General features: G+C 36.3%; 2 protein-coding genes and 1 pseudogene across 4 annotated transcripts; all 3 read right to left on the bottom strand.

Moving 5' to 3' along the window:
* Positions 1-685: 685 nt before the first annotated feature.
* On the bottom strand, positions 686-2,237 carry LOC106298265. The gene is given in 3 exon segments (XM_013734362.1): positions 686-816; positions 819-948; positions 950-2,237. Coding segments are annotated over 3 exon segments (1,377 nt in total). The 5' UTR covers positions 2,147-2,237; the 3' UTR covers positions 686-766.
* A 7,875-nt stretch (positions 2,238-10,112) lies between these two features.
* On the bottom strand, positions 10,113-11,767 carry LOC106297701 (annotated as a pseudogene).
* Positions 11,768-19,248: 7,481 nt separating this feature from the next.
* LOC106299005 (agamous-like MADS-box protein AGL18) lies at positions 19,249-21,427 on the bottom strand. 3 transcript variants are annotated; one of them, XM_013735133.1, is made up of 9 exons: positions 21,374-21,427; positions 20,953-21,161; positions 20,406-20,517; positions 20,265-20,320; positions 20,082-20,181; positions 19,953-19,994; positions 19,815-19,856; positions 19,582-19,733; positions 19,249-19,472 (listed from the first exon to the last, which is right to left on the bottom strand). In XM_013735133.1, the coding sequence occupies exons 2-9, from the start codon at positions 21,132-21,134 to the stop codon at positions 19,382-19,384; spliced, it is 777 nt and encodes a 258-aa protein (XP_013590587.1). In that variant the 5' UTR covers positions 21,135-21,161; positions 21,374-21,427; the 3' UTR covers positions 19,249-19,381. The 3 variants fall into 3 exon arrangements, with proteins under 3 accessions (XP_013590587.1, XP_013590586.1, XP_013590585.1); XM_013735132.1 differs by having other exon boundaries at positions 21,277-21,419; XM_013735131.1 differs by having other exon boundaries at positions 21,299-21,419.
* Positions 21,428-23,369: the final 1,942 nt, after the last annotated feature.

The raw sequence follows: 23,369 nt of genomic DNA, 5'->3' as shown, positions 1-23,369 counted from the left end.
CAGACGACTTTCAGTTAAGTCGTCTGGACGACTTATTTTCAAGTCGTCTAAACAGACGACTTTCAGTTAAGTCGTCTGGACGACTTATTTTCAAGTCGTCTAAACAGACGACTTTCAGTTAAGTCGTCTGGACGACTTATTTTCAAGTCGTCTAAACAGACGACTTTCAGTTAAGTCGTCTGGACGACTTATTTTCAAGTCGTCTAAACAGACGACTTTCAGTTAAGTCGTCTGGACGACTTATTTTCAAGTCGTCTAAACAGACGACTTTCAGTTAAGTCGTCTGGACGACTTATTTTCAAGTCGTCTAAACAGACGACTTTCAGTTAAGTCGTCTGGACGACTTATTTTCAAGTCGTCTAAACAGACGACTTTCAGTTAAGTCGTCTGGACGACTTATTTTCAAGTCGTCTAAACAGACGACTTTCAGTTAAGTCGTCTGGACGACTTATTTTCAAGTCGTCTAAACAGACGACTTGCGAGGGGTAGAAACGTAAAAAAAAATCCGTTTTTTTGTTTGGTCACAAGGAGATATTTGTAATTTCAATAGCCTTTTAGGTTACTTTTGCCTTTGATCCAAGTTGGAGTATTGTTTTGGGTTTGACTCCAAGTTTTGAGTCACACTTGGCAATTCTCCCAAAAATCTAAGAACATAACAAATGTCAAATGTGTACAAAAAACTATATAAAAACAAAAAAAAAGGAAAATATTCCCTAATTTTATTTGTATATTTTTCCTCTTTTTGTTTCCAAAAATAACAACAATGCTAACAGTGACTATAGACAGAAGAATCTAACTCATTGGAACAAATACGTTCATAATAATCGCCATAATATCAAGATGATTACTATTACCACGTTGTACTATATCATGACTCTTTATCGACGCAGCCGCCGAGTTTCTTGTCCTTAACTCAGCCACCGAACTCGCTTCCACTATCGACTCAGTCGGACCAATGGACTTCAATGCTCTTCGTCATATGAACATTCCCAACGAGTTGACTCAGCACGACAGATTCCGACACAAAGCTCTTTCTCGTGTGTTGCTGCTGCTGCATTGCCGCTCTCACGATCTCAGTGTGCATTGCGCTCGATAACCTCCTGATACCCTTCGCTCCACCGATCAAAACCGCCGGGTTAATGTCGGAAGATTTCTTGTTACTGTGTTTGGAGAAGAAGAGGACTGACTCGGGGCTCCGGTTACGTATCCGGGTAAACGGGTCACCGACGAACAGTGAGGTCTTTGCGTCAACGAGCATCACGTGCTTGAAGTTGCGTCTGACTCGTCCGAGCAGCATTGGGTAACACGCCCATCTCCTCAAGCTAATCGGCACGTGCTCAATAAACCCAGATAGCGAGTTCTCCGGGTCCAACTCGGCCACGTCGAAGCCCACCACAGAGCCGTGAGTCAACTCGGTTGACTCGGTCGTCTCGTTCAGTGCGGAATCGTTGACTCGGTGCTTTTTCTTTCCCCAGATAGGCTCAGACACCGCCTTCTTGGATTGCTTCTTCATGAAACGGGTGAGATTGAATCCCAAAACGGAGTCGTTTTTGTTAGCGGAGTTTGAGTTTCGGTGAACGTCGACGAGTTTCAAGAACGAGACGTTCTCTTCCTCTATCATATTGGTGAGTCTCGTAACGGAAGAAGGGGAGTTGAAGAGTAAAACGACGTCGGATCGGAAAGTGACTCCGGAACGGTGAAGCAAGCGCATAAAGAGACGGAGATCTTCCACCGTGGTGTCGGAAGCGACATGAGCGACGACCAAATCGTGCATGCACGTGGTTCCTCTCAGAAACAGAGTACCCATCCTCTGTAGAGCGAGAGGTCGAGTTTTAGCGACGGAGACGGTGCGAGCGAGGAGAAAGCGACGGTGTGAACGGGGAGAAACGGCGGGGAAGACGGAGGAAGGTTCGAAGGTGGAGAGAGTGAAGAGGAAGAGGGTGAGGAAGAGGAGGAGGATGCAGATTGAGATTGTGGATTGGGCTTTGGAGAGGAGGAGATGGGAGTATCTGGTGCGGAAAAGAGTCGTCGTCGTTGCCGGAGATGAAGAAGGAGAGACGTCGTTGTGGTCAGGGAAGAAAACTAAGAGGAAACCCATTCCTCTTCCACTGTTCTTCGTCTCTTTCGCTGATGATATCAAACCCATTCTCTCTCTCTCTCTCTCTCGGAGTTAGTGGTGACAAGAGGCTGAGGCTGAGAAGAGCACTCGCTTTCTTCTCAAATTTTTATTTTTCAAATTTTAATATTTATTTTTTATTTTATAAAATTTTAAACTTTAATTCCAAACCCCTATCATTTTACTCTAAATTCTAAGATGGTGTATATTTATTTCGAAATATTTTGGTCCTATTAATCATTTTCTAATGTTATCCTATCGTATTTCTCTTTAATTTATGATTTTGTTGGCAGAAAGAAACGGGATGGTCGAGTCGGGTCATACCGGGCCAGATACTTGTTTCTGAAACAAACAAAAATGTGGGTAGGATAATCAGGAGATGTTAATTAATTACCTCTACTTGGACCCAGAATTTTAAATTTAATATTTAGGTAATAAATAATCAGACATTTGATAAAAAATAATAATAATAATAATAATCAGACACTGACCACGTTATATATTCTCTCTGTTTCTTTTTATATTATTTTTTAGATATATTTTTATTTCAATTTATATGATGTCTTAAAATTTTTTATGCAGAGTTATTAAAATAATTAATTAAAATATTATAATCGGTAGTTTTTGTCTTATTTGTTCAGAATAACAATGATTAACTATTTTTATTTATTTTTTGTTGTAATCAAGTAATTTTATTAAAAGTAATTTTTTTTTAATTTATGTGTTTATACTAAAGCAGGTTAAAATATTAGTAATTTACTACTTACAAAAAACAGACGGCGACAAAAATGACGATTTAGGGTTTGATGATTTCACAACGATGGGATCCGGGAATTGGAGAAGGTGATGAGGTATTTATGATGATCTACCAGGATCATAATACGGATTATGGGAATCAAGGCATTTACTCGACTCGATTGGGGATCATTTCGGGAATCAAAAAGGGGATCTGCGGGAGATTAAGGAAATCTCGGATCTGTATTCAATGGCGATGGAATCTGGAGATAATCAAGACGGCACTATGGATCTTTACAGGTTGTATTTTCGATTGCGATTCCTTATTTTCATCCTTATACATCTTCGAGATTGATCTCAAGTATCAAGGGGTTGACTTTTTTGGGACTTGGATATTATGGTTTCTTTGGGGCTTGAGATCGGACAATATCAATTCACGGAGATACGGTTTAATAGAGGAAGATTTTGGGAAGGGCTCTATGGAAAATTGGGATCAATATAAGAGAATGATAGATGCGTCTCTTTGGTGTATCATTGTCTTATTATTTTGGCTTATTAATTTTCAAAAGTTGAAATTCTTTGTGATCATGACGCAGAGTCAACTGCTGAACCACGGTGAGGAGCAGAAGAATGGTGAGGGCATGCGTAAGAGACTGAAGATCACGGTGGCACATTTTGACAACTCTGCATTGATCAAGACCTACTCCAAGACGTTGATAGGGAGATGTATCTTCCAAAGTACTTCTTCAATGAAATGAAGGCGTTGTTTACAAATCTTCCAAATATTTGGAAATTGGAGGACATGGTAACGGGTAGTGACTTGGGTTTTGGAAAATTCCGTTTTGACTTCAAGATGGAGGAGAAACTTGAAGAGGTGTTGAAGCAACAGCCTTTTCATTTCGACTACTGGATGCTTTCCCAGGCAAGGTGGCAACCAAAACAGTCCAGGTCTTTTCCTTCGGAGATCATGTTCTTTGGAATCCCGCTGGAGTTCAGGACGGTCCCAACGTTCGAGAGTATTGGTGGAGCTTTGGGGAGAGTGGTTGCGGTTGATGTGACGCTCAACAGGGTCCAAGTAGTTAGTTGACGCCTTCAAAGAGCTGTGTTTTGAGACGACGGTGGATTTCAAAGGAGGAGAATTTTATGACGGGGAGGAAGCGGCGATGTCTCTGCGATATGAAAAACTATTTGGTTATTGCAAGCTCTGCGGGAGTCTTTGTCATAAAGAGGAACTGTGTCCACTGAAGGAGAAGAATGCAAAGTCGAGTCCAGCGCGAAGGAGGGAAACAAGAGAAGGCACTGGGGGATGGTTTGATGGTACAAAGCATGAGGAGCAAGCTCGTAGTTACAAGGGTGTTGTCATTAACGGACACACGGGTCAACAGCACAAAGGGAGAGATAGTCGAGAATACTATGGGAAGGGCAAGGGTAAAATGGTTGATGCAGCAGACTCAAAGTGGGTCAAGGCAGCTGAGCGGGGATCTAGGAAGCCTCCAACTCATCATGGGTACAGAGGTGATGGCGAGAGCTCGAGGCACAAAAATACGCGGAGAGATGATGGAAGAAATGGAGTTACAGGTGGGGAGTTGGCGATCAGGAGCCACGTATTAGACCCTCTTCAGAACAGTCAACGGATGATCAACGTCAGAGGGTTCCAGGTCCGGAAGCATGGGAAGAAGGAGAGATTAAGAGCAATGGAGATGATGTTGCGATATTACCGTATGAGGGGTTTCAACTTGAGTTAGCTGAGACGCAGGCGGAGGGATCAGAGGTGATTATGGAGGCTAGTGAGGCGGAGAAGGGCTTAATTGCGCTTCAGGGAATGATGGAGAAGCATGATTATATGGCAGAGGATATTGATATGGAACTGGAGGCTATTAACGCTACCATATTGGAGAGTGGTGTGGAGTCGGAGGCAGAAGAGGAGTTTCAGACTCTTTCGGAGGAAGAAGCTGAGTTAGCTTCTGAGGTTCAGCAAAAGCATGTACATACACAGGAGGAAGAAGAGCTGGGGAGTGGAGATGCTAATGCTGAGAAAGATACGACGGCAGGGTCGGTGGCGACAAGGCAGAGTAACCGTAAGAGGTTTGTTAAGCCTACTATAAGCATGGCGGGAAGCAACAAGATGAGGATGACAAGTGTGCTGGTCTCCCCACGTAAAAGAGTAGCAGCCAAGGTGGGAACTCGTCATGGTGATAGTGGCAAACCACCGGAGAGCAAGGGTCCTTCAAACCCAAAACCGGTGCTTTTTAAGTTCTAAGAATATGAATCAAGGTTTATTTACAGAGAGTCTACGCGAGACGGAATTGGTTTAGGGGGGTGGTCTTTTATTTCTTTTAATACTTGGCTTTACTATTGGTGACTTAGTTGGTTTTAAGAGAGTGAGGGAAGTTGGAGTTGTTATGTTTCTTTTGGTTCTTAATAAGACTTGGAATAATACTGGTTTCTTGAGTTTATGGTGGTCTCTTGATGTATATGTAACCGTTTTACATTGCGGAGAGGGCTTGGCTTTTTTGGTTTGGAATCATGGTTGTGTGTGGTGGCCTATTACTGGCATTTTCTTCCCTGTACTGACTCTGCATTGGTGTGGAAAGCTGATGCACGTATGGCCTTTGCGATTAAGGAGATGGGAATTGAAAGGTATAGTCCGGAATATAGTAAATGCATTTGGTCTCTTTGCTTTGGGGATTACATATGGTTTATCAGATCAATATAAAGAATACTATATAGCATTGGATACGAATGGTGAGTTATGTTTATTGGTGGCACAAATTTTTCTAAAGCACAAGTGTTTTATAATTTTACTTTATCCTTTTGATTATTCGATATGATGCTGGGGAAACAATTGGCAAGTTTTTGGTTCTGGATTAAATGGGCTTAATGAATCATATTCTCAAGATAATGGCTCTCTGCAAAGGAGCTATATGTGTACCGCAAGCTTGGGGTTAAAAATTGTACGTATTATAGTTTAATAGGCTTTTTATATGTACGTATTCTGACGATTGAAATAAGATATAATGGATATCATTGGTGTAATGACGCTCCTAATGGGATGGATCGTGTATCTCACAAGATTGGTTGTGATTTTACTGGTTTTCGGAACCTTGAGACTCTAAGATTGTTGGGTATCATTAAACCCCAATCTTCCGGCTCGGAAGAGCAATACAAGCAGATTTATATATGAAAATATTAAGTTGGAATTGCAGAGGTCTTGGAAGTCATTGGACAATAAGTTATCTTCGGGAAACATGGCATAAACATAAACCAGAATTTTTGCTTTTATCAGAAACGAAACAGAATTTTGGATTTGTACAAGGGACCAAGTTAAAATTTTATATTCTAGCAATAGAATGATAGATGTCGAGGCGGTGGCCAATGGGAAACAAGTATTCCTTACTTTTGTATATGGAGAGCCGGATCAAAGCTTAAGAGACCATGTATGGGAAAGGTTAACCCGATATGGTTTAGCTAGATCGGAGCCCTGGTTTGTTATAGGAGATCTAAATGAGATTACTGGGAATCATGAAAAGGATGGGGGATCTCTAAGATGTGTGACTTCCTTTATTCCTTTCAACAATATGATAAGGAATAGTGGACTATTAAAATTTCTGGCTCGTGGTAATAAAATGTCCTGGCAAGGACGTAGACGTAAAGGGAAAGGAGCTGTAACGGTCAGATGTAGACTGGATAGAGCCTTGGCTAATGAGGAATGGCATACACTCTTCCCATTTTCTTATACAGAGTATTTGAGGATGGTGGGATCAGATCATCGACCGGTGATTGCTTTTCTGGTAGATAAATTATTAAGGAAAAAGAGAAGACAGTTCATGTTTGATAAGCGATGGATAGGTCAGGAGGGGCTTATGGAATCAATTGTGTCGGGGTGGACAGAAAATCAGGAGGGCCAATCAGGGGATTTCATTACCAAAATTAATAACTGTCGACATGAAATATCTTCATGGCGGAAAGACAATCAACCTTATGGGAAGGAAAATATACGGAATCTTCAACAAGCTTTGGAAGATGTACAAACATATAACAATATAACCCAAGAGGATATTCTTGAGATTTCCAGGAAATTACAGGAGGCCTATAAGGATGAGGAGGAGTATTGGCATCAAAAGAGCCGAAATATGTGGTACTCATCCGGGGATCTGAAGACCAAGTTTTATCATGCTCTAACAAAGCAAAGGCTGATTAGAAATAAAATAGTGGGCGGTAGATTATTTTCATGGTTTGTTTAATTCTACTAATCCTACGGAATTTGATAGTTTCCTCGAGGAGATAGGATCATCAATTTCTCCTCAGATGAATCAAAAGCTATTGAGGGTAGCTACGGAGGAAAAGGTGAGCCAAACATTATTTATGATGCATCCAGAGAAAGCGCCAGGACCGGACGGAATGACAACTCTTCTTTTCAGCATTCCTGGCATGTCATTAAAAAGGATGTGGTTGAGCTAGTGAATAATTTTTTTTGTAACAGGCGAATTGGAACCAAGGCTGAATATAACTAATATTTGTATGATACCAAAAGTAGAGAGACCGACAAGGATGACGAAACTGAGACAGATAAGTCTTTGTAATGTGGGCTATAAAATAATTTCGAAGGTTTTGTGTCAAAGGCTGAAAGGTTGTCTTCCCAGAGTAATTTCATAGACACAATCGGCTTTTGTGGCAGGAAGGTTAATTTCGGATAATATTCTTATCGCGCATGAAATGTTTCATGGTTTGAGAGCTAATAAGTCTTGTCAAAATAAGTTTATGGCAGTAAAAACAGATATTAGTAAGGCATATGATCGGATAGAGTGAAATTTTATTGAGGCTCTCCTTCACAAAATGGGTTTTGATCCTCATTGGATCAAATTAATGCGAGAGTGTGTCTCTTCGGTTCTATATAGAGTTCTCCTCAATAGGCAGCCACGAGGTCTTATTATTCCCCAGCGGGGATTATGTCAAGGGGATCTTTTGTCACCTTATTTATTTATCATGTGTACGGAGGCGTTAATTTCAAATATCAAAAAGGCGGAGCGGATGAAACAATTAACTGGTATGAAAGTGGCAAGAGCTTGCCCTGCAATCTCTCATTTGCTATTCGCAGATGATAGCTTGTTCTTCTGTAGGGCAAACAAGGAAAAGTGTCAAACTATACTTAGAGCACCCGCAATGGTGAGACTGCAAATGGAGTCCTTAGGATTAATTAACTATTTTTTTTTCTTGAATAGTGTTCTCCAATTTGGAGTTTTTAGGAATAAAAAATAATATTTTTTTAAAAAAAAGTGAAATTAAATTTTTTATTTATTGCATTATTAAAGATAAAGATACAACATTTATTAATCAACAATCACCAAATTTGTTCCAAATATTTTCAATTAAATCATTTTTCAAACGTTGGTGTAAACGCTTATCGCGAACATCATCCCGAATGCCGAGCATATTAGCGATATTTGTAGGTCTGTTGGTATCCACCCGTGAACTTCTAGTGACGTCTCCTTCTTCAAATTCAGATATATCAAACTGAATGTATCCATCTTGTTCATTTTCGACTATCATATTGTGTAGTATTATACATTCTCTCATAATCTTTCCTATCTTTTCTTTGTCCATTGAAAGAGCCGGGTTTTTCACAATCGCAAATCGAGCTTGTAATACTCCAAACGCCCGTTCCACATCTTTTCGGATTGCTTCTTGAATTCTAGCAAATAAATCTGCTTTAGGACCTTGAGGGTGCGATATAGATTGGATAAATGTTGACCATTTGGGATATATACCGTCTTTGAGGTAGTACGCCAACTTATACACGTGTCCGTTGACCACGTACTCTAACCTGGGAGCTCGGCCTTGGAAAATGTCATCAAAAACAGGAGACCGATCGAGGACATTAATATCGTTTAAGGTACCTGGAGGACCAAAAAAAGCGTGCCATATCCAAAGATCTTGTGAAGCCAGAGCCTCTAAGACAATTGTCGGGTTTCCTGATCCACGCGCGTACTGCCCTTTCCAAGCGGTTGGGCAATTCTTTCACTCCCAACGCATACAGTCAATGCTTCCTACCATCCCGGGAAACCCGCGCTTCTATCCAATATTGAGGAGTCGTTGAAGATCCTATGGTGTGGGTCTTCGTAGATACTCATCTCCAAATAACAGTATTATTCCTTCTGTGAAATTGGTTAAACATGAAACTGATGTGCTTTCACCAAGTCGTAGATATTCGTCAACGGCATCAGCCGCAGAGCCGTAAGCAAGCATACGAATAGCTGCCGTACACTTTTATAGTGTTGATAGACCTAACCTTCCGACTGCATTCTTTGTCGAAAGAAAGGAACGTTCTCTGAGAGGGCATGGACAATACGCATGAATAATTCCATATTCATGCGGAAACGACGTCTGAATAAATGTGTCGAGAATGTCGCATCTTCCCTGAAATAGTCATTCCATAAACGGTTGTGTCCGGCTTCACCGTTTCGTTCTATGTAAGCACGTTTCCTTTGCTTATAGGTTTGGGCCTCCATTATGTCGTTGTATGTATCTTCGAGGATTTCGTCGAATAATTCCTCCAGTCTTTCTTCGACTTCATCAGATGAAGAGGATGACATTTTTTAGGGATTCCTCCTTCAAAAAAAATTGGTAAAGAATTTTAGTTATTTAATTTTGTTAAGGTTTTTTGCTTTTAAAATTTTTTTGGATTTAAGTTCTATATTTTAGTTCCAAAGTTTTGTTCCAAATTTTAGTTATTATTATATACTTCACAAGTTTACTAATCAGATTTACTTCAAAGCTTCTCAAATGAATTATATACTTCTCAAGTTAAGTATACACTACACAAGTTTACTAAGTATATACTACACAATCTCGGTATATAAAAGAGAAGATCCAGTGTTACCTAAAGAGATTGTAGTTGTAGTTAAAGACAATCGGTACTTGATCATGGTAGGTATATTCTACATCTCCGGGAAAACATAATAAGAACTTGAACATGAACTGAAACAAGAGGAAACAAGTTTTGATCAAGAGGACGCAAAGCGAAGGAGATACATAGCTAAAGACATGCGCATGACAACTACTTATAGTACATAGATAGAATCCCGTGACTTGATTCACTTGAGGTAAACAACAAAAGACTTACACAACGCCAAATGCACCCGTGACTTCGTTCACATGACCTACTGCTGAACCCTGAAACAACACAAAAGAAAAGAGTGAGCAAAGTTTAATAATGTACAAGTACACAAAACAACAGTAACAACTTAACATACAGTTAACATCATAACATCTCAGGCATTAGTTTGAGTTTAAGAGATATCTCCATCGCAGATAGAGGCTCTTTTTTCCCGAGTAAACGATCAAGCATTTTATGCCTAGCGAGTTTTTCTTTCACTTCCAACACGCCCTGTAACTGTGACAACTCTTCTTCTCTACCACTCTTCTTCTTCTTGGTAACACCTTTAGCTGCCTTGACCCCGACTGGTCTTTCCTCTCGTTCTCCCACTTCCGCTTGTCTATCAACCTCCGCCTGGACTGGTTTGCGCTTTTGACTCCCACCGTCCTTAGTCACATAGGTGGAGCACCATTTCTGGTCATGCCTCAGCTCCCTCCAGGCATGTTCCATGCTGAACTTGACGGAGTGATCGTTGAAGAAGTACTCTTGGGCAGCTCTCATCACATCATCATCGTTTTGACCACTTCTCTGTGCCCTAAGAGCCGCGTCATAGCACCCAACAAACTTGCAGACTTGCTCATTTATCCTAGCCCACCTCGGCTTGCACTGCCCAAGCTCTCTAGGTATAGTCCCAGCCAGATAAGGGCTTGCGTTGTAGTATTGTACAATCCTCTTCCAAAAAGCACCAGTTTTTTGCTCATTGCTGACCACATAATCTTTACTTGTGTTAAACCAAGCCCCAATGAGGATTTGATCCTCTTTCAGTGACCATTTCCTCCTCTCCTTCGAACCCGACTCGACAAAACCAGTGGTGTTATCCATGGTTAGAGAATGGTTGTGTCGCTCTATTAGAAACACAGAGCCTTAAGTAAGCCATCTACATTTTTTTTTCAATTAAAGCAATTAAAATCCGAGCAGTTAGGAAGATAGGAAGCAAAGAACTAGCATTTATCACCAATCAAATCCGACTAATTAGTACAATCCTAGCAAGCTAGAGTCTTCATTTCACTATTTCTAAACGCGCTAACATTTATAACCGATCAAATCCGAGGAGTTACGACGGTAGAAATCAATTCACCTTCATTAAATGACTAATTGCTTTAATTCTAGTGTGCGTACCTTGTTAGTAATGACATTGATTCTTTGAGACACTCTCGTTTAAAGCTAATCTTGAAAAGAATGAGATAAAATAGTCAACGAACTCACCACGCAGAATATTGGTAAATGAGATAAAAGCACAAGGATATATACTCACCATGCAGAAACAAGAACACGAAACCTATTAAAACTAATAGACAGCACCGTCTACTGCTCACTCTCATTAGCTTAACTCCTGATTTCTGGTTTGATAACTCAAACACACTCTTCTCTAGCAGCATCAGCTTCTGCTCACTCGCATTGCCTTGATACTTAAGCAGCCTAAGTTGTCTATGCAAGTCGCTCATCTCCTCCATGACCGCGACATCCCACCATTTCTAGATGTGGCAGTCTCCATCATCCACATTCTCGCACGTGAAGTACCTCTTGCCGGGATCTTTATGAGTGGAGGATGTTGCAACAACAGGCTCACCACCACAGTAGCATATCATCGGGATTCCATCATCTGCCTCTGGTTGAGGTGGGTACTGAACCGGTTCTGGATTATGGTAGATACTCTGACCTTCATCCGCATACAACTCAGCTTCTGCTTGAAGAAGGGAGGTAATGTCAATCGAGTCTGATGATGAGGAAGGCTGGATGTATGAATAATCTTGTCCCATATTCGTTAACCTGCAAGAAATAATAAAGTAAGAACAGAGGTAAACATAAGCTCACATGCTAATCAATGAACATCATCTATCAATTCAATCCAAACAACACACACACACATGATCATAAACTTGCAGCTCATCCGACAGAACAAATTAGGAAGCTTTTTTTTTATGTCGCACAGATAACTGGCATTGTAATCCTTAAACAACAAACACACAAACTCAATACACTCAAACTCAAAACACTCAAACTATCATGTAGAAATGCAAACACATGCTTCTAAAAATCTCAAACGGATAGTCGAGTAGTAGCTAGCAAACAGATAATCGAGTAGTAGCTAGCAAACCTGTGCAAGAAATACAAACTCAAAAAGCCCCAAATCCTTTTGAAACCCTAATTTCAAACGAGAAGAACCCCAAATCGATGATAGTAGTATCGTTTTCAAACCGATAAGTACAAAAAACAAAAAGCCCCAAATCCTTTTGAAACCCTAATTTCAAACGAGAAGAACCCAAATCGATGAAAACAGTATCATTTTCAAACCGATAATAAGTACAAACGCAACAAATCCCCAAATTGTGTTCGAACCCTAATTTCAAACGAGATCGATTCAAGATGCAAACTTATCTATATCGATTAATCTACAAAAGAAGGGTGCGATTTACCTTGTTCCGCCGACAGAGACAAATCACCGTCTTTCGTCGTGGGAATCGCCGTCTTTCGTCGCGGGAATCGCCTCCGTTTCGTCGAGAGAGGAATCACCTTTCTTCGTCGGGACAATTTTTTTTTCTCTGCTTCGGTCGAGAATGACCAATATTTTTCTCATTACCAAACCGTAAACCCTTCCATCCATTCAGAAAACGCCACGTACCCTAAGGATCAAGTCCTAAAAATCCTTATTAACGTACCAATCCTTACTTATATTAACCAAATAATTATTATTCTATTCCTCCTAACCTATGATTAAACGCTAAGGACCTGTCGTGTACCTCCGTTGCAGGTGCTCTTAGGATTCTAAAGGAATATGAGACTGTCCCTGGACAACAGATTAATTTCCAGAAATCCTCAATTCAATTTAGACACAAGATCGATGAAGATAGTCGTCAAGAATTGAAGGATCTTTTGGGAACTCAGAATTTAGGTGGAATGAGATCTTATTTAGGCCTGCCAGAAAGCCTAGGAGGTTCTAAGGTACAAGTGTTTGGCTACGTACAAGATCGGTTAAATAATAGGATTAATGGATGAACTTTTAGATTTTTTACTAAGGGTGGCAAGGAGGTGATTATTAAATCGGTGGTTACGGCTCTGCCAAACCATGTGATGTATGTGTATCAGTTACCGAAAACGACTGTGAAGAAGCAAACAGGTGCTGTTGCGCAATTTGGTGAAGTCCTGGAGGCAGTATAAGAGGTATGCTTTGGAAATCATGGGATAAAGTGTGTGTCCATAAGGATAATGGTGGGTTAGGTTTTAAGGATTTGACTGATTTTAATACGGCAATGCTTGAGAAGCAATTGTGGCGGCTGACCGAGATGCCAAATTCTCCTTTTTCTCGAGTTTTTAAAGGACGGTATTACAGGAATGCTTCACCCCTGGATCCGATTCGCTCATATTCCCCGTCATATGGCTGGAAGAGTATTACTTCTGCTAGATCTCTGGTTTGTAAAGGACTAATTAAAAGGGTTGGAACATGATCATCTATTTCAGTATGGAATGATCCCTGGCTCACATCCACTCGCCCGAGACCAGCTAACAAAAATCTTCATAATAGTTACCCGGAACTCACAGTGGATTCTCTCATTAATCTGGAATCCCGAACATGGAATTTATAGGCAATTAGGGACTTGGTGGATCCACACGATGCAAAAATAATTGAAAGTATACCATTGAGTAGAAATCGGATGGAGGATAGGAATGGATGGCATTTCACCAAGAATGGGAAATACACGGTACAATCAGAGTATCAAGTGGAAAGGATTTATCCTGACAAGGAACAACCACCAGAATTCTATGGGCCCAATGTTGATATACTCAAAGATTTTTGTTGGAAAGTGAAGTGTCCTTCAAAATTAAAGCATTTTTATGGCAATTGATATCAGGTTGTATAGTGGTAACGAAAAATCTAAGGGCAAGAGGAATACAAGGAGATACTTGCTGTGCACGGTGTGGCGATACAAATGAATCAATAAACCATGTGTTTTTTGAATGTTCCCCGGCGCGTCAAGTCTGGGCACTATCTAAAATCCCATCAAACCCGAACTTTTTCCCTATTGGCTCTCTTTTTGCTAATATGGACCATCTATTTTAGAGAGTTAATCCAAAGATGGAGGATCATCCGTTTGCATGGATATTATAGTACATTTGGAAGGGTCGGAATAATAAAGTATTCAGTAATCTTGATATTGATCCCAGAGAAACACTACGACTAACAGAAGTTGAATCCACACTTTGGGCTGAGGCACAGATTAGTAACAACAGGTGTGCTCAGGAAGTACAAGTCATGCCTAACTTAGGAACCACATGAAGATGGTGCTTCACAGATGGTTCATGGAAAGATAATGATCTATTTTCAGGGCAAGGTTGGCTCAGTACATTACCAGGGTGTGATGGTTTACTAGGGGCAAGAAATGTAAGAGCATGTCTTTCACCGCTCCATTCGGAGATGGAGGTATTGATTTGGGCAATGGAATACATGAGAAATTTAAGACAGTTTCAGGTTACGTTTGCAACGGATTGTTCTCAATTGGTGAAGATGGTTTCAGAACCAGAGGAATGACCAGCATTTGAAAGCTACCTGGAAAATATTAAGCTTTTGAGAAGAAGTTTCGTCAACTCAGATATTGTTCATGTACCTAGGACGGAGAACACTAGGGCGGATAGTTTGGCACGTTGTGCTCGGCAACAACCGTCTTTCGTCGTACACATGGATTTAGAGTTACCACCTTGGTTTACAGAGTCTACATGAGTCTGTGAATGTTGTTTGCTGTAAAAAAAAAAAACTAAAGCATCTTACAAAAAGAAACAAAGGGAGTGTTTATTATAGTTTTATGATTGTTTTTTTACATATGATGTTTGAGATTTATTTTATAATTAAAACTCATTTTTGCACATAAGTTCAAGTAAATATTTGTATTTTTTATAATCATGGTGCATAGATGAATTGTTATAAACTTTGTACTTAGGATTAGAGAAAATACTATACCTAAACGTTTAAACTGAACACAACCCGAATTAAGAAATTGAAAGAAAAGTAAAAAGAAATGAAAATCAAATACACTAATCGAGTCAATGACAGCATTATACATGTTCTTATGTATTAATTTAATATTTTATTAAATAAGTTCTTAAATTTTTATTTTGTTAGGATTTTTTTAGAAGAAAAAATTATATTTTATAAATCTACTTTTTATTTACAATTAAAAAAAAAATTAAATACTCTTTTACAATTTTTTTTAAGATTTTGAAAAAGAAAAATTACTGTCATATAACCTATTACAATTATCTTCTTTGTAGAATTTCATAAAAAAATAAATTGCTATCAAATAATTATTTTTAGTTATTAATAAAAAAATTTAAAATTACTATTTTTACAATTCGTTTCAATACTAAATTTACACTTCTTTTTTAATTAAATAATTTTTAGTATCATGTTCATATCCAAATATTCTCTTAAAAATATATCAAATAAATTCTTACAATTCTCTTTTGGTTAGGATTTAAAATAATGATACAAATTTCTTTTGTTTAGGAATTTTTTGACAAAAAGGAAAACAACTATCAAATATTCTTTTACAGTTTTTTAGGATTTTAGAAAAATAAATTAATATTACATAATATTTTAAAATTATATTTTGTCTAGGATTTAGAAATATAAATTTCAATCAAATAATTATTTCAAGTTAATATTAACTATTTTTAAAAGTTGCCATTTTCAAAATTCGTTTTTTTTCAATATCACTTATATTCTTATAAATTTTCTTGCTTATTAAATAATTTTTACTATCATGTTTATCTTTAATTTTTTAATGTAGAAATTACTATTAAATACAATTTTACAATTCTTTCTGGTTAGGATTTATTTTTTAAAAAAAAATCTTAATTGGTTAAGATTAGAAAAGAAATGTTTTTTAGAAATCTCTTTTATTTAGGATTTTAGGAAAATAAAAAGTTATTTTCATATAATGGGAGTCTTTATTGAAACATTCACAATATAATTTTTTTAATTGACACAGTCACCATCATATCATGTGAAATATTTGAAGTTAATTTTGGTTTATATTTTTTAACACAAAATCATTAAAAAGTAAAGTTAGTTAATTATAAGAAATTATTTTATAATTAGTTTTTTATAATTATTTTATAATTATTTTTTTTGTTTAGATTTTATTCAACTATTTTATTTTTAACAGAAAAAATTATGTTTATCATTTATATTTTGTCTTATACATACAAACATATTTTCATCATATTCACACATACTCATGTACGACAACAACATCAAAATTAAAAATTATGTTAGCATCATAAGATATAATAATGATAATAAAAAGTTGAGTTTTATCAACAAATTAAAAGAAAATAATCATGTAATACTTTTCATGTAAATATGTGGAATATGTGGAAGTAATATGTTGAAGCTTAAACCTAAATATAGATGTGAAATATTTGTAGTTACTTATAAGAAAAGTATTTTTATAATTTTCTTTTTATTAGGCTTTAAAAAATTAATATTATTTATTTAAAAGTTATTTTTTGGTCATGTTTTTTATTAAATAATTTATTGTATTTGTACGATTTTACAATTCGTTTTTGTTTAAAAACAATTTATTAAAATTTAATATTTATTTTTTATAATTCTCTATCTTTAGTATATTTAAAATAATAATAATAATAATAATACTATTAAATAATATTTATAATTAATTTGTAAGAAAAATTATTTTTATTATTTTAGTATATATATTTTTGATTATGAGATAGTTTAAAACATATCACATTTTTAAATATATAACTGACATGTGTCACAACATCTTAATTAGATATTTTGAAGAACCAAGCTCAATATAATATTTTATAATTATATTTTCATTAAAATTTTAGAAAAGGAAAATTGTATTAAATAAATGTTTTCAAATATATTTTTTAGGATTTTGAAAAAGGAAAATTTCTAAAAACATTACTACTAAATATTTTTTTAAAAAAATTTACTATTAAATAATTTCTAAAGGTAGTTTTTTTTCAAAATTCGTTTTTATTATCTTGTTATATATATTTTAATAATTATATATTTAAACACATGTCACAATATTAGAAGGAAAATTATTATCAAATAATACTTGACAATTATCTTTTTATTAGGATATTAAAAAAGAAAAATTACTATTACATAATATTTATAATTATTTTTTAATAAAATTCATTTTTAATATCTTAATACTTATATTTTTAATTATGAGATAGAGTAACACATGTCACAATCTTAAAATATATAATTGGCATGTGTCACAATCATGTTAATTAGCAATTTTGAAGAACCAAGCTTTATATAATAAGATTATATTATTAGTTGATTGCACTAAAAATATAAAAATATATTTTTTTTTGAAATATTTTTCTTAAATATGCATTTTTACGAGACGAAAGGAAAATTGTTTAATTTGAAAATTAGACAGTTCTAAACTTATAATGCATTTAGAAATTGAAGCCAAAAACTTAGTTGAAGGCAACTGTTGAATAGTGACTAGTGAAGTAATGAAAACCGATTGAACTCTAAGCAAAGTTCAATCTACCATCTCCATCTTCCTCGTAAGATCAAAACAAACTAGGCCAATGAATTGTAAAACTGTTATTATGAATTATAATCATTCTTTTAAAGGCCAACAGTGCCAAAATACTAGAAGAAAATGTCAGCTACATGATGAAAGGCAGTTTAGTCCACTAGTCAAAGGCCCAGTTCATTAAATCTGCCCCCCTTGATTACAGCTAGAATCCGTGATCGGACGGTAGAGACATGGGGGAAGGGTCGTAATGAATATAACTGGGGCTAACTGTATAAAAAAGTTCAAATGTGGTAGTATGAGTTTTGTTTGGGAGCCCGTGAGAATAAGTGTGTGTGTTGAATGTTGACGATGGATCTCTATTGAATGATGAAGCTCCTTCACACGTGGCTTCTCTTCTTATGCAGATTTCCCGATTTAGGTCGGGACATGTGCTTTATTATAAAGGAAATATATTTCGACATTCGGACTCATTACCAGATTTTGTGTCGACTAGTCATTACCATTTCAATTTCGAAAATGTTTGTATAATCTTTGGATTCACTACGAAACAAACTAACAATTATTCAATCAAACGAGCCAAAACAAAGTATTATAGTCATAACAGCTCCGAGTCCAATTGTAGTTCAATAAAACAAAGCAGTCTCTATCAATAACTTTCATAGAGATTAGCTACTAAAACTACAAAAGTTTAATCTATATGGAACGTAAGAAGTATGTGACTGAGAAGATTTATGAAAAACCTGAACTACCGCTTTCATGTAAACAAATTTTTATTGTCTATGAAGAGAAAAAACTGGTGATCACGACTTGTACTTACTGACAGGATAAAAGCAACCTGTACTTTTTGCCGCTTTGTCAAAGTCTCTGGTGAAAATATCAATCAGAATTTTCTATAATTTTATTTATTGCATGTGTATGATTGAGCAGCCTGTCCAGAACTGTTTCTAAACCATCAAACCAGCCGTCGGCGACGCCTTCGATTTGTCGGTGGTCATGACGCATTTAAACTTAAATATACAGTGTTCAAGAAATAGCTAAGCGGTAACTAGGCGCTCTATTAAAAACTAGCGACTATACGGATTATTCGGAGTCTAGCTGTTAACGAATTAGTGATTTATTTTATATATATTTTACATTTAAATAAAATAGTTTAGTTTTTGAGTTTAGTTATAAAATTATTATGACTCATCAAAATTAGATATATAAAACAAATGATATTAAACAAATTTGTGGATTTATACTAATATTATTGTTTAATTTAACATATTTAGACTAATTCGGTTAAAATCAGTTTAAATCGAACTGAATCGCATAAATTGGATTTTAATTTTAAAAAAAAAATCGTTTCGAATGGAACCGCCTAGGAATCGCGTATGCCGATTTTTAGAACCTTGAATCCAATTTATATAATATAGCCCAAGGATATTGGGGTGGGCTTTAAAAAAGGCAAGACGGGCTAAAAGGCTTCATATGACATCAGATTGGGCTTTCTTCTTTTATATTTCATTGGTGATTAATTAAGCCAGAGCAAAGACTTGGATTAAGATGTTTTGAATTGTTGTTCTGCTGATTAACTGTCCATCTTTAAATCGAGATATTGATGTGTTCGGAATCTTAAAATTATTTTAGAAAATGTAAATTTATGACATGTATGGTGTGTAGTGCTGTACGTGTTGGGAACTAAAAACTAAAGTTATTTGATCAGTCAAAGTGTTAAACCCTTTTTGATTCAAGGTAAAATGGTTCACCTAAAACATAAACCAAACTCTAATTTTTGATACCAGGTAAAACCAAAAGCCACTCTACTAAACACCATACTTAAGAGAACAATCATTGATTCCATCAACCAGAAGCCACTTGACTTCCAGAGTTATCGCAGGGTGATTCGATCTTTGGCTTCTTTATCTTTCTACAATACCCCGACCATGACAACCTAAGAAAGACAAAACCACATGGTTTTTTTTAGTTCTCACTTCTCAGAGATGTCAACTAACCAGAAAAAGCTTGAAACAGAGAAGGTAAGGCTTTTGTTAGTAACTTACCCCAGCTGCAAGGAAGTGTCAGAATGGTGGTCCTCATTGTCATTATCGTCATCATCTGATGAAGAGCTCTCGTGCTCCGCTTGTGGGCTAGAGAATTGAGGTATTTCACTCAACCCTTTTGGTCCTGATGAACCTCTCCCCAACATCTCTACCTGAGGGTAAAATTATATTTGAATGTGGTATACATGGTAAAGACTAGAGTAAGCTAATGTAAGGGTATAACAAATGTTTACCTGTTTGCGCAAGAGTTGGTTCTCTTCCAATGCTCTTCTCTCCTAATGATTACAACCAAAATAAACAAAAAAAGATGGTGAGGTTTTAACATTGTGTAAAGAATCAATGATAACAGTTTGAGTAAGCCTTGTTCTTACCTGTAACCTGGATCTTTCTACCTGGCTAAGCAAGAGTTGTGTCTAAATCAAAACAAAACTTTGTAAGTCAAGAGATGATACACAGATGGATTTCAATTTTTTGAATAAAAATTGTTCTATTGTCTTCACCTTTTGATTCTTGACACTATGCAAACTATCATTCAACTGGTTTTCAAGAGAAATAAGATCCGAGAAACTCATACCCTCAAGCTTCTTACCCTTCAGTCTCCTGCTCTCAGGAACAAATACAAAAGATGAACCAAATTAAACAACCAAAACTTCACAATTTCCTAAGGGAGATGCTACACATACTCAATAGCAAGCTGTAGTCTCACAAGCTCGCTCTTCGTAGACTCATCTTTTTGGAACTGCAACAACGGTATCCATGTAACAAAAGGGATACAAAAGTTTGCAATAGAGAGGATCACTGCTTATAGAGATAGACACACATACCACAACACCATTTTGATGTGAATAAGAACAAAGTAAAAGCTGTTGTTGTTCTCTTTGTTTATGATCAGCCGTTTCAGCATTGTTTCCATATCTAGAAAGAGTTTGCTCCATGCTTCAACACATTTGAAAGAAAAACACACGCTCTTCATTAGCTTAATCCATTAGTAGGCTTTACCATAACATCAAAACAACCAAAAGACTTAGAAAATTTCTTCTGCATTCTCAATCTCTTCACTAAAGAAGAGATAAACACACCTCTTAGGAAACAAATCAACTATGGTCTACTATAATCTTAGAGTTATAGATCAGTACCAAGATTGCATTTTTTTCAACAGTTAGGGTTTATAACTAACAACCATCCAAATTACAGAGACACAAGTCTCGATTTCTACAAGGATGTATGTCTTTAAACCAGAAGACAGAACAAGTAGCTTGCTCTGTTTTCGAGGACAAACACGTTGCTCTGTTTTCAATCTCAAAACATAGAAAGTAACATACTTTGCTAATCTCAAATGAACCCAGAACAAAAAGAATCATTGTTTTTTACCAGCCGCTGGAGAAATCGTAAACCTTGCCGGTGCTGGAGAAGATGATAAGAGCAACCTCCGCGTCGCAGAGGATCGAAAGCTCTTTGGCCTTCTTCATCAACCCGTTACGTCTTTTGGAGAAAGTGACTTGACGACTGTTCACATTCTCAATCTTCTTAATCTCAATCCTTCCTCTCCCCATCTTTCAATCTGGTCTGCTCTGTAAAATCTAAAACAGAGGAAGAAGTAGTAAGGCTTTGTATATCTATATATATATTTATAGATTTTGTGTATATATAGGAATGGGTTTTCTTTAGGAAAGGAGGAGGCTAGAATTAGGGTACTGCATAAAAAGATGGGAGTTACTATAAGTAGCAATTTTCCATATTTGGTTTGCTTTGCTTTCGTGTGAGTGGCTGTTTTCTTCTTTTAGGAACTTACTTTCCCTTTTATAACGCCTTCGTTTCGTTTGTCTTCTCTTCTCCTACTGTAAATTGCTCTCTCTTTTCTTTCTTTTTGGTTATATATATATAGAAATCTAATATCTAGGGTTTTCTTTTCTGATCTGCTTTACTTCATGCTTTAATGACGGTTCTAAAACTTAATCTACCAAAAAAAATATTAAAAATTTATAGGTTTACAAAGAAAGTAATTTCTATTTTCGAAAAAAGTTGACCGTGTATCACGGTATAATTTAATACAAAATAATGTGTATATTTTTAAAAATATTTGATCAACTGAAAATTCAATACAGCGTACGAATAATTTTTTATTGAAGTTCAAAAATTTATTTATTTATTTTGGCAACATATTTAATTTATATTCAACACTCGTATTAGATTTAGATGTTTTCTATGCCAAATATAATAAGAAATATTAGGTAATAATAATAATTCATCCTTTACCCTTATCTAATTTAAAATGGTATTCAAAATTCATAAGATTGTTTTTATTGAATTTTTAATTCAATAGATGTGGCTTAATAGATAGTAAAATCTCAGAAAGAGGAATTACTACCCCCACCCAAACAGAATTTGTTATATTTGCAGGAAAATAAGATTTCCCTTTTAAGATGACTTACCATCCTAACGGAAAATATATATAGAGAATAACGAACGTTGTATTTCGGAATTATCCAAATATTAGGAAAGCACTAATATTGGCAAATAATAAATCGCTGGCTGGTTAGATTTTGTAAATAACACTATTTAAAACTAAATTTAAATATAATAACAAGAAATAACAGTTTATTTATTCATACTAGGGTCGGTCCGTGATACGCGCGGGATTTGGATTATGTGTCATTTTCCTTTGAACCGAATCGTAAAAGCATTGTTTTGTTAGGTATTCTTTAGTTTCATGTTGTATTGATTGTTTTACATTATGAGATATTTAAAAGAAATGGTGGACTTTTCGTCGTTAGATATGCAAGTTCAAACGTATGTGAGCTGTATTTTATAGGACTGCTAGAGATATTGGGCTATCACGTTTGTTAATGTGGCTTTGTATGTGCTTGGCGAATTAAAGTATGTAACGCTTTTAAGTAGTCGAATATGTTGTAAGAACAATTTATTTTTGATTTTGTTATCTTAGTCTCGGTTTAGTAATATTTTATCGACCAAGCAATCAGTGAGTTTTATATAATTTTAGTGCAGCGTACACTACAAGAAAACATCGGTATTCTGACGGACATTCCGACGGAAAATAAAATCCTCGGAATTTCCCGAGGAATTTCCTCGGAATATACCGACGGAATTCCGAGGAAACATCAATCCGTCGGAATATTCCGAGGAAATTCCGACGAACTAGTGATCGATCGATGCGTTTTTGGACATATACCCATCGATCGATACATTGTTACGCTTTGGTCCATCTTAGTGATCGATCGATGCGTTTTTGGACATATACCCATCGATCGATACATTGTTACGCTTTGGTCCATCTTAGTGATCGATCGATGCGTTTTTGGACATATACCCATCGATCGATACATTGTTACGCTTTGGTCCATCTTAGTGATCGATCGATGCGTTTTTGGACATATACCCATCGATCGATACATTGTTACGCTTTGGTCCATCTTAGTGATCGATCGATGCGTTTTTGGACATATACCCATCGATCGATACATTGTTACGCTTTGGTCCATCTTAGTGATCGATCGATGCGTTTTTGGACATATACCCATCGATCGATACATTGTTACGCTTTGGTCCATCTTAGTGATCGATCGATGCGTTTTTGGACATATACCCATCGATCGATACATTGTTACGCTTTGGTCCATCTTAGTGATCGATCGATGCGTTTTTGGACATAAATACATCGATCGATCCGTTTATAAAAAAAACATTCGAGATTTTGAAACCCCAAACACTAGTTCCTCAGAATTTCCTCGGAATATTCCGAGGAAATTCCGAGGAACACTTGATATCCT

The sequence above is a fragment of the Brassica oleracea genome, chromosome C6, assembly GCF_000695525.1.
Source record: "Brassica oleracea var. oleracea cultivar TO1000 chromosome C6, BOL, whole genome shotgun sequence".
NCBI lineage: Eukaryota > Viridiplantae > Streptophyta > Magnoliopsida > Brassicales > Brassicaceae > Brassica > Brassica oleracea.
This window is presented reverse-complemented; position numbering and strand designations above follow the sequence as displayed.

Excerpts from the sequence above, each read along its gene's own strand:
- LOC106299005 (XM_013735133.1), bottom strand. The coding sequence starts at position 21,134 with ATGGGGAGAGGAAGGATTGAGATTAAGAAGATTGAGAATGTGAACAGT. Across the intron at positions 20,182-20,264 it reads AGACTACAGCTTGCTATTGA|GAGACTGAAGGGTAAGAAGC; the intron begins GTATGTGTAGCA and ends TCCTGAGAGCAG. Across the intron at positions 19,734-19,814 it reads ACCAACTCTTGCGCAAACAG|GTAGAGATGTTGGGGAGAGG; the intron begins GTAAACATTTGT and ends TTTTACCCTCAG.